This window comes from Cervus elaphus, chromosome 17 (assembly GCF_910594005.1).
Source record: "Cervus elaphus chromosome 17, mCerEla1.1, whole genome shotgun sequence".
Taxonomy (NCBI): Eukaryota; Metazoa; Chordata; class Mammalia; order Artiodactyla; family Cervidae; genus Cervus; species Cervus elaphus.
In genome coordinates this window covers 45,005,818-45,019,455 of record NC_057831.1, presented here as the reverse complement: position 1 = coordinate 45,019,455, position 13,638 = coordinate 45,005,818, and the positions used below count along the sequence as shown (strand labels likewise).

The 13,638-nt window shown below is 37.9% G+C and overlaps 1 protein-coding gene across 4 annotated transcripts in view; it reads right to left on the bottom strand.

The window, feature by feature from the left end:
* Positions 1-13,638, bottom strand: part of ZCCHC4 (zinc finger CCHC-type containing 4) — a 58,714-nt gene that overhangs the window by 17,989 nt on the left and 27,087 nt on the right. For 3 of the 4 annotated variants that reach the window (XM_043871169.1, XM_043871167.1, XM_043871165.1), the window contains 2 exons: positions 6,806-6,878; positions 1,302-1,452 (listed from right to left, as the gene is read on the bottom strand). In XM_043871169.1, the coding sequence (XP_043727104.1) occupies positions 1,302-1,452; positions 6,806-6,878 (224 nt within the window). The remainder of the gene's footprint in view (positions 1-1,301; positions 1,453-6,805; positions 6,879-13,638) is intronic. The other variant, XM_043871168.1, reaches the window with a different exon arrangement.

Here is a 13,638-nt window from a genome sequence, read left to right as displayed (position 1 = left end):
ATCACTGTGGTCTAGGTAAAGGCAAAGATATTACCTAAAAAGTGAGAAATAAAAAATTAGTTTCACTATGAAGCACAAAGGTGAATGTGTCACAGTGGAAGGATTCCTAGACCAGAAGGCAGAAGGCCTTAGATCTGAATCCTTATCTCTGCCATAACTCACTAAGCCAGTTTTCAGGGTGGATCCATCTTTTCTGAATCATGGAAGATTCTTACGAACAATTTCATCAAAATTAATTTTTATGAGAGACAGTGGACATAGCTATTATTTACAGAACACCTCATACAGGCTGAGCATACTGCTAGGAATCTTCTATATGTTATCTCTTTACGATAACTCCTGGAGTCAGATATTAATATAGTAATCTCATATCATAGATGGGGAAACCACAGCTGCAAAATTTAAGCATTTTATTCAAACTTATGCAGCTAATGAGCAGCAGAGCTGAATTCAAACCCACAGGGTTCTTTATTGCTTCCCCAACAGCAACGACTTTTCCACTCTGTTAAGTAGACCTCAGAACCAAAAATAAGTGGGATACTTAGCACTATGAGTCACTTTTCAGATTTCATTTGCATCCTGTCCCCAAAGCACACTATTTATATAGCACAATTAATGGAGAAGCTTGATCACTTAATTCCTGACACTCTTATATTTATCAATTTGCAGGCTGGAAACTGAAAAATGATTACACTGACTAATTAGGCAATTATATAAAATACTTTGAAGTCCTAAGCCACTTTAAGCTGAATATCCCCCAGTCATTAACCCACTTCTAGAGTCAGGTGTCCATGCATCACTGCTAGGCTACTTGATGGCCAGCCTTCCCAAACAAATCTCTGCACAGTTCAGAGCTTTGGCCCAGAGGCTGGGTGCCCTCCTAGAGTTTTGGGTAAGGCTTTCAGAAGATGAAATATAAGGTCCATGAGGGCAGAGATAAGTGTCCATTTACCACTCCATTTCCAGTATCTAAACAGTATCTGGAACATAGTGGCCATTTAGTAAATAGTAAATAAATGACAACAGTTCACTGATATTCTGTTAAATGTTCACAGATAATGCCGCCTTATGCCCACCAAAATCAAATATTTTACTTATGAGTCATTTTTCAAACACACGATTAGAATAAAACAAAGTGTATCATGATAAAGTCATCATCAAATATGCCTATTTTTCAAAAAAGAAGAGAACGCAAGGCATGTATATTTTTTCAGTGCTCTGATTCACTAAGGTCTGATAATATGTGACAGGAAGTAGATGCATATACATATTTATTTTGCAGTAAATAATAAATCACACACCTTGGCTGTGACCTTCTTTCCACATAGCAATTAACTTCTTGAATGTAACAGCCAGAGGTTCAACCAAGCCACCAAATGGAGGATCTGTCACCATGATCACTCCTTCACCTCTATCTTCCTGTAAAAATGTCTTGCACACTTCAAGGGCAGCCTGGAACAAACAGAAATTCATTTCTAAATTAGGACTAGAGGCAGGAACTTCGCCCTACTTTGAGGAGAACGCACTAGGCTCAGTCTCTCTCTTCATCCTGAACTTCACCCACCCTATCACCCCAGAGTCCCTCAGTGACATTCTGAAGCCTCTCTCATTTGGCCCCATAAGATTTTATCTTCAGGTTCCTTGATAAGTGAGTTTATAAAACTGTAAATTCAAACACCATCACTATCAGAGGACTACACATTTCAAATAGTTAAATTAAAAAACTAAATTTAGTAACCTAAAAGAGAGAAACTCACTATCCATGAAGACTATCTAAAATGCTAAATTCAATTCAACAAACAGAAGCAGGGACTGCACTAAACACTGGAGACACAAAGATGAATAAGACATATTTTTCCTATCTGGTTTGTCCAACACCATAATTTCAATTTAGTGAGCTACAAATCACCAGTTAAACACACACGTGTTTTTGAGTGCCGGGTAAATGGCAGGCACATTTGAACAATGAAAAGTAAATAAATGCAAGTTCACAAAAAACAAAGCTTATTCAGGCTGTGAAACTGTGTTACTAACATATTTCCCCAACAAACTAACTGAAGTGTTTTTAGTAATTGCCAACATCCATTGGATCATCAAAAAAACAAGAGAGTTTCATAAAAACATCTACTTCTGCTTTATTGACTATGTCAAAGCCTTTGACTGTGTGGATCACAACAAACTCTGGAAAATTCTTAAAGAGAGGGGAATACCTGACCACCTGACCTGCCTCCTGAGAAATCTGTATGCAGGTCAGCAAGCAACAGTTAGAACTGGACATGGAACAACAGACTGGTTCCAAATGAGGAAAGGAGTACGTCAAGGCTGTATACTGTCATCCTGCTTATTTAACTTATATGCAGAATACATCATGAGAAATGCTGGGCTAGATGAAGCACAAGCTGGAATCAAGACTGCCGGGAGAAATATCAATAACCTCAGATACGCAGATGACACCACCCTTATGGCAGAAAGCGAAGGGGAACTAAAGAGCCTCTTGATTAAAGTGAAAGAGAGTGAAAAAGTTGGCTTAAAGCTCAACATTCAGAAAACTAAGAACATGGCATCTGGTCCCATCACTTCATGGCAAACAGATGGGCAAACAATGGAAACAGTGACTTCATTTTGGTGGGGGGGGGGGGGCTCCAAAATCACTGCAGATGGTGATTGCAGCCATGAGATTAAAAGACACTTTACTCCTTGGAAGGAAAGTTATGACCAACCTAGACAGCATTTTAAAAAGCAGAGACATTACTTTGCCAACAAAGGTCCATCTAGTCAAGGCTATGGTTTGTCCAGTAATCATGTATGGATATAAGAGTTGGGCTATAAAGAAAGCTGAGCACGGAAAAATTGATGCTTTTGAACTGTGGTGTTGGAGAAGACTCTTGAGAGTCCCTTGGACAACAAGGAGATCAAGCCAGTTCACTCTAAAGGAAATCAGCTCTGAATATTCATTGGAAGGACTGATGCTGAAGTTGCAGCTCCAATACTTTGGCCACCTGATGCAAAGAGCTGACTCATTTGAAGGGACCCTGATGCTGGGAAAGATTGAAGGCAGGAGGAGAAGGGGACGACAGAGGATGAGATGGTTGGATGGCATCACTGACTCAATGGACATGAGTTTGAGTAGACTCCAGCGATGGACAGGGAGGCCTGGTGTGCTGCAGTCCATGGGGTTGCAAAGAGTCGGACACGACTGAGCGACTGAACTGAACTAGTAACTGCAAAGTTAACCTTAAAAATTGTCCAGTATATTTATCCCTTTTTTGCTTCTGGAAAGATGAACAAGAGACAGACCTATAATACTAGCTCCGGTCTACTGACTTTGTAGTAGCTTTCAAGTACTCATCTATAAAAGCAAGTCAACATTTTTAGTATACAAAACAGTAGAAGATTTTAAAGTTTAATGGCATTTAAACTTTAATAAACCATATATACTTTATAATAAAATATATATTGTTCTACTATTAAATCAACTTAGAAGACCCAATTGAAGAAAGGAAAAATCACAACACCCGAATCCCTTTTCTCTAAGAAAGTCTTTATTAACTTCCTCCTGGAAGTCCTACAGCAAAGGATGGTGTCAAGAAGGTTAATCATTTTTCAAGTGCTGCCTGGCACTTCCTTAACCTGCCTACACGATCAAGGACTAAAATTACAGACGATGTTATTGAAAAGCCTTCAAATCCCTAAAAGTTATAAGTAGGGAAGAAAAAGTAAACAAAGCCTGAACACTTAACAAAATTTTTAAGAAACATTAAAGAGTACCTTTCCAGGTAAGAAATCAATGGTGGGGTGTACTGTTCTGAGTGGCTGAGGGTCCTAAGGTGGATGACCTTAGGAAACAAGGCAGGAAGCAAGATACCTGCATATGCCACCAAAGTTGACAATAACCTAACTCTTTTCTTCATCTCGGTGGCTAGCATTTTAAATAGGCACCCTCTGTACACACTTTAACCACCCTAACCATTAAGGTGTATGACATTTTTTATTTTTTGAGAGACTATATTAGTGGCTATGAAAAAAAATCCTGTACAGGAAACTTCTGCTTTTTAATCCAGTCAACTGTGGAGAGCTTCTATGCAGTGGCAGAGGCTTAGATCCTCAAAGGCACTCGGTGCCTCAAAGGCTTATATGCCTTCACAGACAGGCATCTTGTAGACACTTAAATACTTTAGTGATCAATTATTAGATGGTAATCTCTACTGAAAACCTTGACTCCAAGTAGGTAGAAAAGGGGCAGACAATAAAATCATTAAACCATAGTTTTCTACAGATCATTCTCTACAGCTGCAGTGCTATTTAGAGGCTGCTCCTAAAACAGAGAAAGGAGAGCCTGATTTGGATGACTGTTTTCTTCTAGGAAAGAAAACATGGAGCTCAGTCTTTATAGCTTATTCCAATGGTTATTCTAGAAACTTGCAAGGTAATTCTATAAACTCGCAATAAAACTTCCATAGAATTTCCTAGAAAAATGCTAATTATGTGTTAGTTTCTTGAAATATATAAAATTGCTGGCCAACTGTTAGGTATTTAAATGTAATTTTACTCATCTTTATGGTTCAAAATAAAAAGCAAAGTCATGGTCCAGTATTAAGAACAAAAAATGAATACCTGACCCATTACTGAAGCATCAGGCAGTAGGAGATGCTCGGCTACTCCCTCATCTGTGTCACTAGCGCTGACAGCACCCCTGAGCTCAAGGACCCACAGTGCCAAAAGGCCACCCTGGACCCTTGCATGTCCATGTTCTGCCAGCCCCACAAACTCAACATTTCCAAATGTCACTTACAAACTTCCCCACTCTGTATTTTGAAGAATGAAAGATGAACCCAGGTCATGGCCCCATGGTATCTTTGACCTCTTCCCCAGCACACATATCACCAAGTCATCTTTTTTTTTTTTATTGAGGTATAATTGACATGTGTACACACAGTAATTACACCAAGTCTGCTGGTCTCCACCAGTGAAATGTCTTCCGAACCCGCTTCCTTCCACTCCTTTTCCTACTCTCACTGTCTGAGGTGAAAAGCCCCTTTTCATCTACTCTCAAGTGATTTTTCAATTTCTTGTTCTCCTTAGAGCTCATCTAATCAGTCCTCAAATTCTGGTGATTATCAACCACATAAGCCCTTCAGGAAACAGTGAAACACATCTAATTGTAACTGCTATTTACTTCAATACTTGGTTTTCATAGCTTTCACTGCTGAAGAATGTGTATCCCAATGCTAAATTGATTCTGATGGGAGGAGTACATCACTGGCTATACCTACTAAATCAGGAGACCCACTTTTCAATCCCAACCAACAATTTAGAATCTATTTTCATTTCCTAAATGCATAGGTCTTTTGGTCTTCTTGGTTTTCAGTCTGTCAGTTAATATCTTAAAGCACAATATATACTTAAGCACAGTTCACCATTTTTTAAAAATACATATATATGCATATATGTATGGACATGGGCTTCTCCTATAGCTCAGCTGGTACAGAATACACCTGCAATGCAGGAGACGTCCGGTTCAATCCCAGGTTGGGAAGATGCCCTAGAGAAGGGATAGGCTACCCGCTCCAGTTGGTATTCTGGGCTTCCCTGGTGGCTCAGACAGTGAAGAATCCTCCTACAATGCGGGAGACCTGGGTTTGATCCCTGGGTTGGGAAGATCCTCTGGAGAAGGGCATGACAACCCACTCCAGTATTCTTGCCTGGAGAATCCCCGTGGACTGAGGAGCCTGGAGAGCTACAGTCCACAGGGTCGCAAAGAGTTGGACACGGCTGAGCAACTACGCACAGCACAGCACACGTGTGGGTATGCTGCAGGTAGTCTTGATAATTTCAAATATTTTTGGCCAGCCTCCTGTCAGGTATGATTACTTGGCTGGTTACAGATTTTATTTTGTAATGGGACTAACAAAGAGTTCAAAACAAGAGTAGAAATATCAGTTCTTGCTATGTTGTTTATTCACAAGGACATTATTATCATACTGAAAGGTTTTTTTAAGCCACTCTCCTCTTTTTAAGGCTAATTTTTAAGAGCAGTTTTAAGTTTACAGTGAAACTGAGAGGAAGGTTCAAAGATATCCTACATACCCCCTGTTCCTACCCCTCCCCCATTACCAATATCCCCCACCAGAGTGGGACATCTGTTAAAAGTGATGAACCTAAACTGACACATCATTATCACCTAGAGTTCATAGATTGGGGTTAACTCTTGACACGGTCTATTTTTTAAGGATTAGTTTAATAAAACCATAAATCCCCTTAACTGGGACATGAAATTTATCAGAGAGGAAGACATCAAACAACTAACCACAGAATTATTTAATTACAGTATCATAAATCTACAAAGGAGAACCTGACCTTGTCTGAGGGTAGGGGAAGCTGGAGAAAGGAACTTGGAACAGGGTTCTGAAGGATGAGGTGAAATTAACAGGGCAAAGAGGGAGCAGAAGGAGGGAACAGCATGGCAAAAGCCCCTGTGATGGAAAGGCCAGCCTGGGACGAACGTCACATGTCCTGGATACAGACAGCAAAGCAGGAACTGAGAGAAGACAGGCTGGGGGGCGGCAGGATCAAGTCACACAGCTACATGGGTCCTGCTGAGAAAGTAGGTCTTTACCCAAGAAACAGTGAAAAGCATGAAAGGTGAATAACATGATCACCCCAGATGCTCGATAACACTCAGTGAACAAACAAAAGTAAATATCAATCAATGGAGGAACAGCCACCATTTGCTCTTGAGGGACTGTAGAAAAATAATGAAGGAAATACAAGAAAAGAAGAAAGAGATAATGGTCATAACTCTTACCTTTCCATCAAAGAAGTGATGGTTAAACATATTATAATGGCAAAAACTATCTTCCATATAAAACTGTGAATACCTGTAAAATAATTTATTACTGTAGTTACTTGTCTGGTCACAGCTTATATAGTAAATAAATGCAAACTGAATTTTAAAATTATGAAATCACACCTTATATAAAATCAATTTCATCATCCTTCAGGTTTCTGAAATAAAGAATACTTTCCCCAAACCTCAAGAAGCTAACAATAGTGAATGAATAACAAACTTAGATTATGGTCCTATGTTTAATAAGTCAATGGGAAAACTACAGAAAACTCATATACAAAAAAACACATATTCCTATGGACCAGAAGATTATAAATAAATAATTATGCTCCTGATAGATTATTATGCATTTTAAGCTTGAGTCGGGTTGGCAGTTAAAATCTCTCTCATAGTTATTAATTTTAAGGAAAATACTGCATCAACATTTCTGCTCAACAGCTGTTATTTTCTTCTGTGGCTAACAAAAAAGGTATTTAATACAGAGTTTTTCTTGTCTATTGCAAATTAGCTTAATAAAATATGCTTCTTAATACATAAGAAAAAGAATTTATGTGCATTTCAAATTTACTGAATTAGTGCCAGGAAAGAGGATATTTATTTACTGATTGAATCATTTTATTCTTCTAATATACTACTTTAAAATGCAATCACTAATGAATGGGAACACCAGCTTTGGGTATTAACACATTATACTTTCTGCTAATTTACTAGGCAAAATTCATACCACATTTATGGCTTAAACTTGCATTTACTTGATTTCTTACAAAACTGAAACTTCTTTCTTCCTTAATTTTATTTGTACTGCCTATCTCTGTTTTCCCTATCTATGTCCATGGGTCTTAATGTCTTTCTTGCTGACTTCTGAGGGTTTTCTTTGTGTAATATAGAAACCTCTTTCATCTCAATAGGATTCTGAACTTGCATAGTTAGTCAAAAACAATTCACACAGGACCACGCCATCCTTCTACAGAACACATAAGCTAGTGGAAAGACTGAAAAAAATCATGGACACATACTTACTTATACAACTTCTTTAACCAAATCATGACCGTGGCACTTCTTTGCTTCTACTCACAGTTGTTTAATACCATCTGCACGATCACCAACCATGTTGAGTATTTAATACAATGGACAAGCCTAGTTTATCCTCTTTCTGTTAACTAAGAGTACAGCTCCACAGTCAGGGGGCAAGGTTTCAAGCTCTTCAGTCTCTCAGTTACTAGCTATATAACTTTAGTAAGTTATTGTGCCTATATGAGCCCCAGTTTCTTCATCTGCCAAATGGGAAAATGATTTCTACCCTATAGGACTAGGTGAGAATACATAAGATAATTATGCAAAGTGCTTATACAATGCCAGCTATAAAGCATATACTGAGATTTCAGGTATCATTATTTTAATAAATACCAGCTATAAAGATTTATGTCTCAATGTCTCTAATATTAAGGAATTAGGTTTATGTCCAACCAAAATTTCTCCTCCTGTAATCTAAACCCATTTCCTCTTATTCTGTGGAGACAGAAGAACATCTGTTCACCATTCTCAATACAATATCCCTTAATATAATTTAAGATACTGTTAGTACATCTGCTGACATAAATTTAAACTGAAGAAATAAACAGAAGGCTTAAATAACTGAAAATATTTAAACTATACACTGTAACCTAAGGAACACTCCAGAAACTGTGGGACAATGTCAATTACCATTATTTAACAAATGTCTTCCTCTTTAACTAAATCCCATAGCCGATAATATATCCATATTAATTATTTAATTTACATATATATTAAGACGAGTACAGTTGTAGATCAACCATCACTGAGGTGTTCTCCCTTGCACTGCTTTGTGTGAGCAAGGGAAAAATACAATCCCTTTTTAAATGTATTTCTATCGCCCTCCACTTTTTTCACTGCTTCATAACGCAATAGGTATTTTTTTTTAATTAAAAAAGAAAATGTTATTTACAAAAATTCAGCACAGCACACTTGTCCGAAATGTTCTCAGCAGCAGTGGGCAGAGCCAGAGAGAGAAAAAAGCCAAGGTTTCAGCTCTAAGCTTCCATCAAACACAAATAAGGGAGCATAATTATTCATATTTTAAATTACAAAAAATCACTCAACATTACCCTCTTAAAATGAAATTGGCCACAAAGAATTATTCTCTCCATTGAATAAGGCAAACAAAACCAATCAGTAATGCATACACTTGAAAACTGCTCAAAAGGACATCCATTTAATTTGGCCATTCATTCTCTTTAAATGAGAGCCAGTTACCAAGTATGAAACATGTTCTACACACAGGAAATGTAATCAAGAGCTGAATAAAATTAGTTCACGAAATGAACCTAAGAAATTCAGCTTTTTGATATAACTTTATTTGGATGTAGTTTGCCAAACAGAATTTCACATCTTTCATGCTAAAATTGGAGCATACAGAAATCCATCTTAGCAAATGTTAACTTCATATTTTCTTTTTCTTTGTTGCTCACTTGCTAAGTCGCATCTGATTCTTTGCGACTCCATGGATTCCAGCATGCCGGGCTTCACTGTCCTTCACTATCTCCTGGACTTTGCTCAAACTCATATGCATCAAGTCAGTGATGCAATCCAACCATTTCCTCCACTGTCAGCCCTTTCTTCTCCTGCCCTCAGTCTTTCCCAGCATCATGGTCTTTTCCAGTGAGTCAGCTCTTTGCATCTGGTGGCCAAAGTACTGAAGCTTCAGCTTCAGCATCAGTCCTTCCAATGAATATTCAGGATTGACTGGTTCGATCTCCTTGCTCTCCAAGGGACCCTCAAGAGTCTTCTCCAGCACCACAATTCAAAAGCACTCAGCCTTTTTTATGGTCGAACTTTCACACATACATGACTACTGGAAAAACCATAGCTTTGATTATATGGACTTTTGTCAGCAAACTGATGTCTCTGATTTTTAAAACGCTGTCTAGGTTTGTCATAGCTTTTCTTCCAAGGAAAAAGTATCTTTTAATTTCATGTAGTCACTGTTTGTAGTGATTTTGGAGGCCAAGAAAATAAAATCTGTCACTGTCTCCACTTTTCCCCCATCTATTTGCTGTGAAGTGATGGGACTATATGTCATGATCTTCTTTCTTTGAATGCTGAGTTTTAAGCCAGCTTTTTCACTCTCCACTTTCACCTTCATCAAGGGGCTCTTTAGTTCCTCTTTGCTTTCTGCCATTATAGAGTGGTATCAACTGCACATCTAAGGTTGTTGATATTTCTCCTGGCAATCTTGATCCTAGCTTGAGATTCATCCAGTCTGGCATTTCACATGATGTGTTCTGCATATAAGTTACATAACCAAGGTGACAGTATACAGCCTTGACATACTCCTTTCCCAATTTTGAACCAGTCCATTGTTCTATGTCCGGTTCTAACGCTTGCTTCCTGACCCGCATAGAGATTTCTCAAGAGACAGGTAAGGTGATCTGGTATTCCATCTCTTTAAGAAGTTCGTATCTTAGATGCTCAGAAATGGACATTTTGGACTTGCCTGGTTGCCCAGTGGTTAAGAACTCACCTGCCAATGCAGGGGACATGGATTCTGTCCATGGTCCAGGAAGATCTGACATGCTACAAGGCAACTAAGACTGCGAGCCACGACACCTCAGCCTGCACTCTAGAGCCCGTGCTCTGCTACAAGAAGAGCCACTGCAACAGGATGCCCGTTTGCTGCAACCAGAGGAAGCCCACACCCAGAGACCCAGTGCGGGCAAAATAAAAGGAAGGAGGGAACGAAGGAAAGAGCACTTACAGCACATATACACAGAGCCCTAGAGTTGAGGTGGCTCTCTCAGCTCTGCAGAGACCTTCTTTTTTTTTTTAGCATTGATTTGGTTGATATGGTAGTATTATTTATTTATTTTTTCTTTTTTTATTTATTTATTTTTTATTAGTTGGAGGCTAATTACTTCACAACATTTCAGTGGGTTTTGTCATACATTGATATGAATCAGCCATAGATTTACACGTATTCCCCATCCCGATCCCCCCTCCCACCTCCCTCTCCACCCGATTCCTCTGGGTCTTCCCAGTGCACCAGGCCCGAGCATTTGTCTCATGCATCCCACCTGGGCTGGTGATCTGTTTCACCATAGATAGTATACATGCTGTTCTTTTGAAATATCCCACCCTCACATTCTCCCACAGAGTTCAATAGTCTGTTCTGTATTTCTGTGTCTCTTTTTCTGTTTTGCATATAGGGTTATCGTTACCATCTTTCTAAATTCCATATATATGTGTTAGTATGCTGTAATGATCTTTATCTTTCTGGCTTACTTCACTCTGTATAAGGGGCTCCAGTTTCATCCATCTCATTAGGACTGGTTCAAATGAATTCTTTTTAACGGCTGAGTAATATTCCATGGTGTATATGTACCACAGCTTCCTTATCCATTCATCTGCTGATGGGCATCTAGGTTGCTTCCATGTCCTGGCTATTATAAACAGTCTGCACAGACCTTCTGTAGGGCAACAACAAGCCAAATGCAAAGTGCCAAAGGAACTATCTACTGCCGCACTATACTACACAGGAATGTTTCCCTGATTTAATCGTGGTCTCTGTGAAAAATGTGAACCAACCCCACACTCCATCATAATGTAAACACAGGCAACAGGCAGAGTTCATTCTGACTAGTAACGTATTTCAATTAAACCGGCTCTCTCTTAGCACTCAATGTTGACCTTTTACAGAAGTGACTCAAAAATAGAGTAGCTATCAAAGAAGCTGAGCCAGGAGACCATAGTTCAATACCTTCAGCTTTTGTTTGCAACACACACAGAGGTTTGCAGACACAGAAAGAAAAAAGCATCTGTGTGTTCCATAGGTTATAAAACAACTTTATCTACATCACCTACTCCCTACTCAGACCAGGGGATTTAACTATAGGCTCAAGAAAGGTGAAACTGCAAGGTATGGCATTTAAGGCAAAAGAGTTAAAGCACAATATAAATCTTTCAAGTTAAAAGTAAACCAGTAATAAGACTTAGAATTTCTTTTTAAGCAATTTTTAAAAAATTAATGTTACAGTGATTAACTTAAAAAAAAATAAAACTAAAACAGATAAGATGCAAAAAAGTGTTTTGGAGGACAGTGCACACTGATGTGAATATACTTCACTTACTTCACACTACTGAATGGTATACTTAAAAAACTGGCTAACATGGTAAATGTTATACTATGTATGTTTTATTGGAATTAAAAAAAAAAACAAGTAAATCAGGGCATGAGCAATGAACAACACAAAATAAAATTTTTTAAAAATTTAATTTATAAAAACAACAGAAAGAATCAAGTGTTTAGGAATAAATTTAACAGAAGAAGTGCAAGTCCTGCACACTGAAAACTACAAAATATTGTTTAAAGAAATTAAAGAAGAGCTAAATAAATGGAAAAATAGCTCACATTCATGAAACAGAACACTTAAGATGGAAAGATGTGGGTTCAACCTCTGGGGCAGGAAGATCCCCCAGAGAAAGACACAGCAACCCACTCCAGTGTTCTTGCCTGGGAAATCCCATGGACAGAGAAGCCCAGTGGACTATAGTCCACTATAGTGCACGGGGTCACAAACAAGTTGGATACGACTTAGTAACTAAACAACAACCCCGCAAATTGATCTACAAATTCAATGTGACTCCTATAAAAAGCTCAGCAAGCTTTTTACAAAAACTGAGTAGGTAATTATAAAACTCATACAGAAATGCAATAATCCCACAATAGCCAAAATAATCTCGGAAAAGAATTAAGTTGAAAGATGCACACTTCCCAATTTCAAAACTCACTACAAAACAACAATTAAGATTGCATGGGCCTGGCATAAGGACAGACACAGATAAATGGAATAGAATTTAAGGTCTACGGATAAATGCACAGATATATGGTCATGTGGTTTTCAAGGTTCCAAGAGGATTCAATGGGAAAAGAATAATCATTTAAACAAATGGTGCAAAGGCAACTGGATACCCACAGGTAAAGAATGATACTGGACCCCTACCTCACATCATACTAAAAAATTAACTCAAAATTAACTAAATGTAAGAACTAAAAATTAAAAACTCTTAGAAGAAAACAAGTGTAAATATTCATGCTTTTAGACTAGGTAATAGTTTCTTGGTATGACACCTAAAACACAAGCAACCAAAGAAAAGAGAATAACTTTTGACTACATAAAAGTGAAAAGACAACCCACAGAATGAGAGAAAATATTTATGAATTATATATCTGATAGGAGTCTAGTACCCGAATATATTAAGTACTCTTTCAATTCAACAATAAGCCAAATAATCAATTTTAAAAATTGAGCAAATGACTGAATAGACATTTCTCCAAAAAGATAAACAACTGGCCATAAATTCATGAAAAGGTACTCAACATCATTACCACAATGAGCCACTATTTCAAAAAGACAGACAATAACAAGTGTTCATGAGCATGCGAAGAAATTGGAACTCTCATATATTGCTGTTGGGAAAGAAAAAAACAGTGCAGTCACCTTGGAAAACAGTTTGGGAGTCCTTCAAGAATTTAAACATAGAATTACCATAGGACAATTATAACTGTGACTTTGGTCAAGATACTTAATTTCTTTGTACCTCAGCTTTCTATTCTGAGGAAAGGAGAATGTTAATAGCAACTATCCTAGAGGGCTATTGTGGGAACCAAAGAATTTAGAATAGGGTTTGACATGGGACAAGCATTTACTAAATATGTTATAGTTAATATTTCATGTTATAAGAACTTAAAAGTTAAATTTCTACCTTTAAAATAA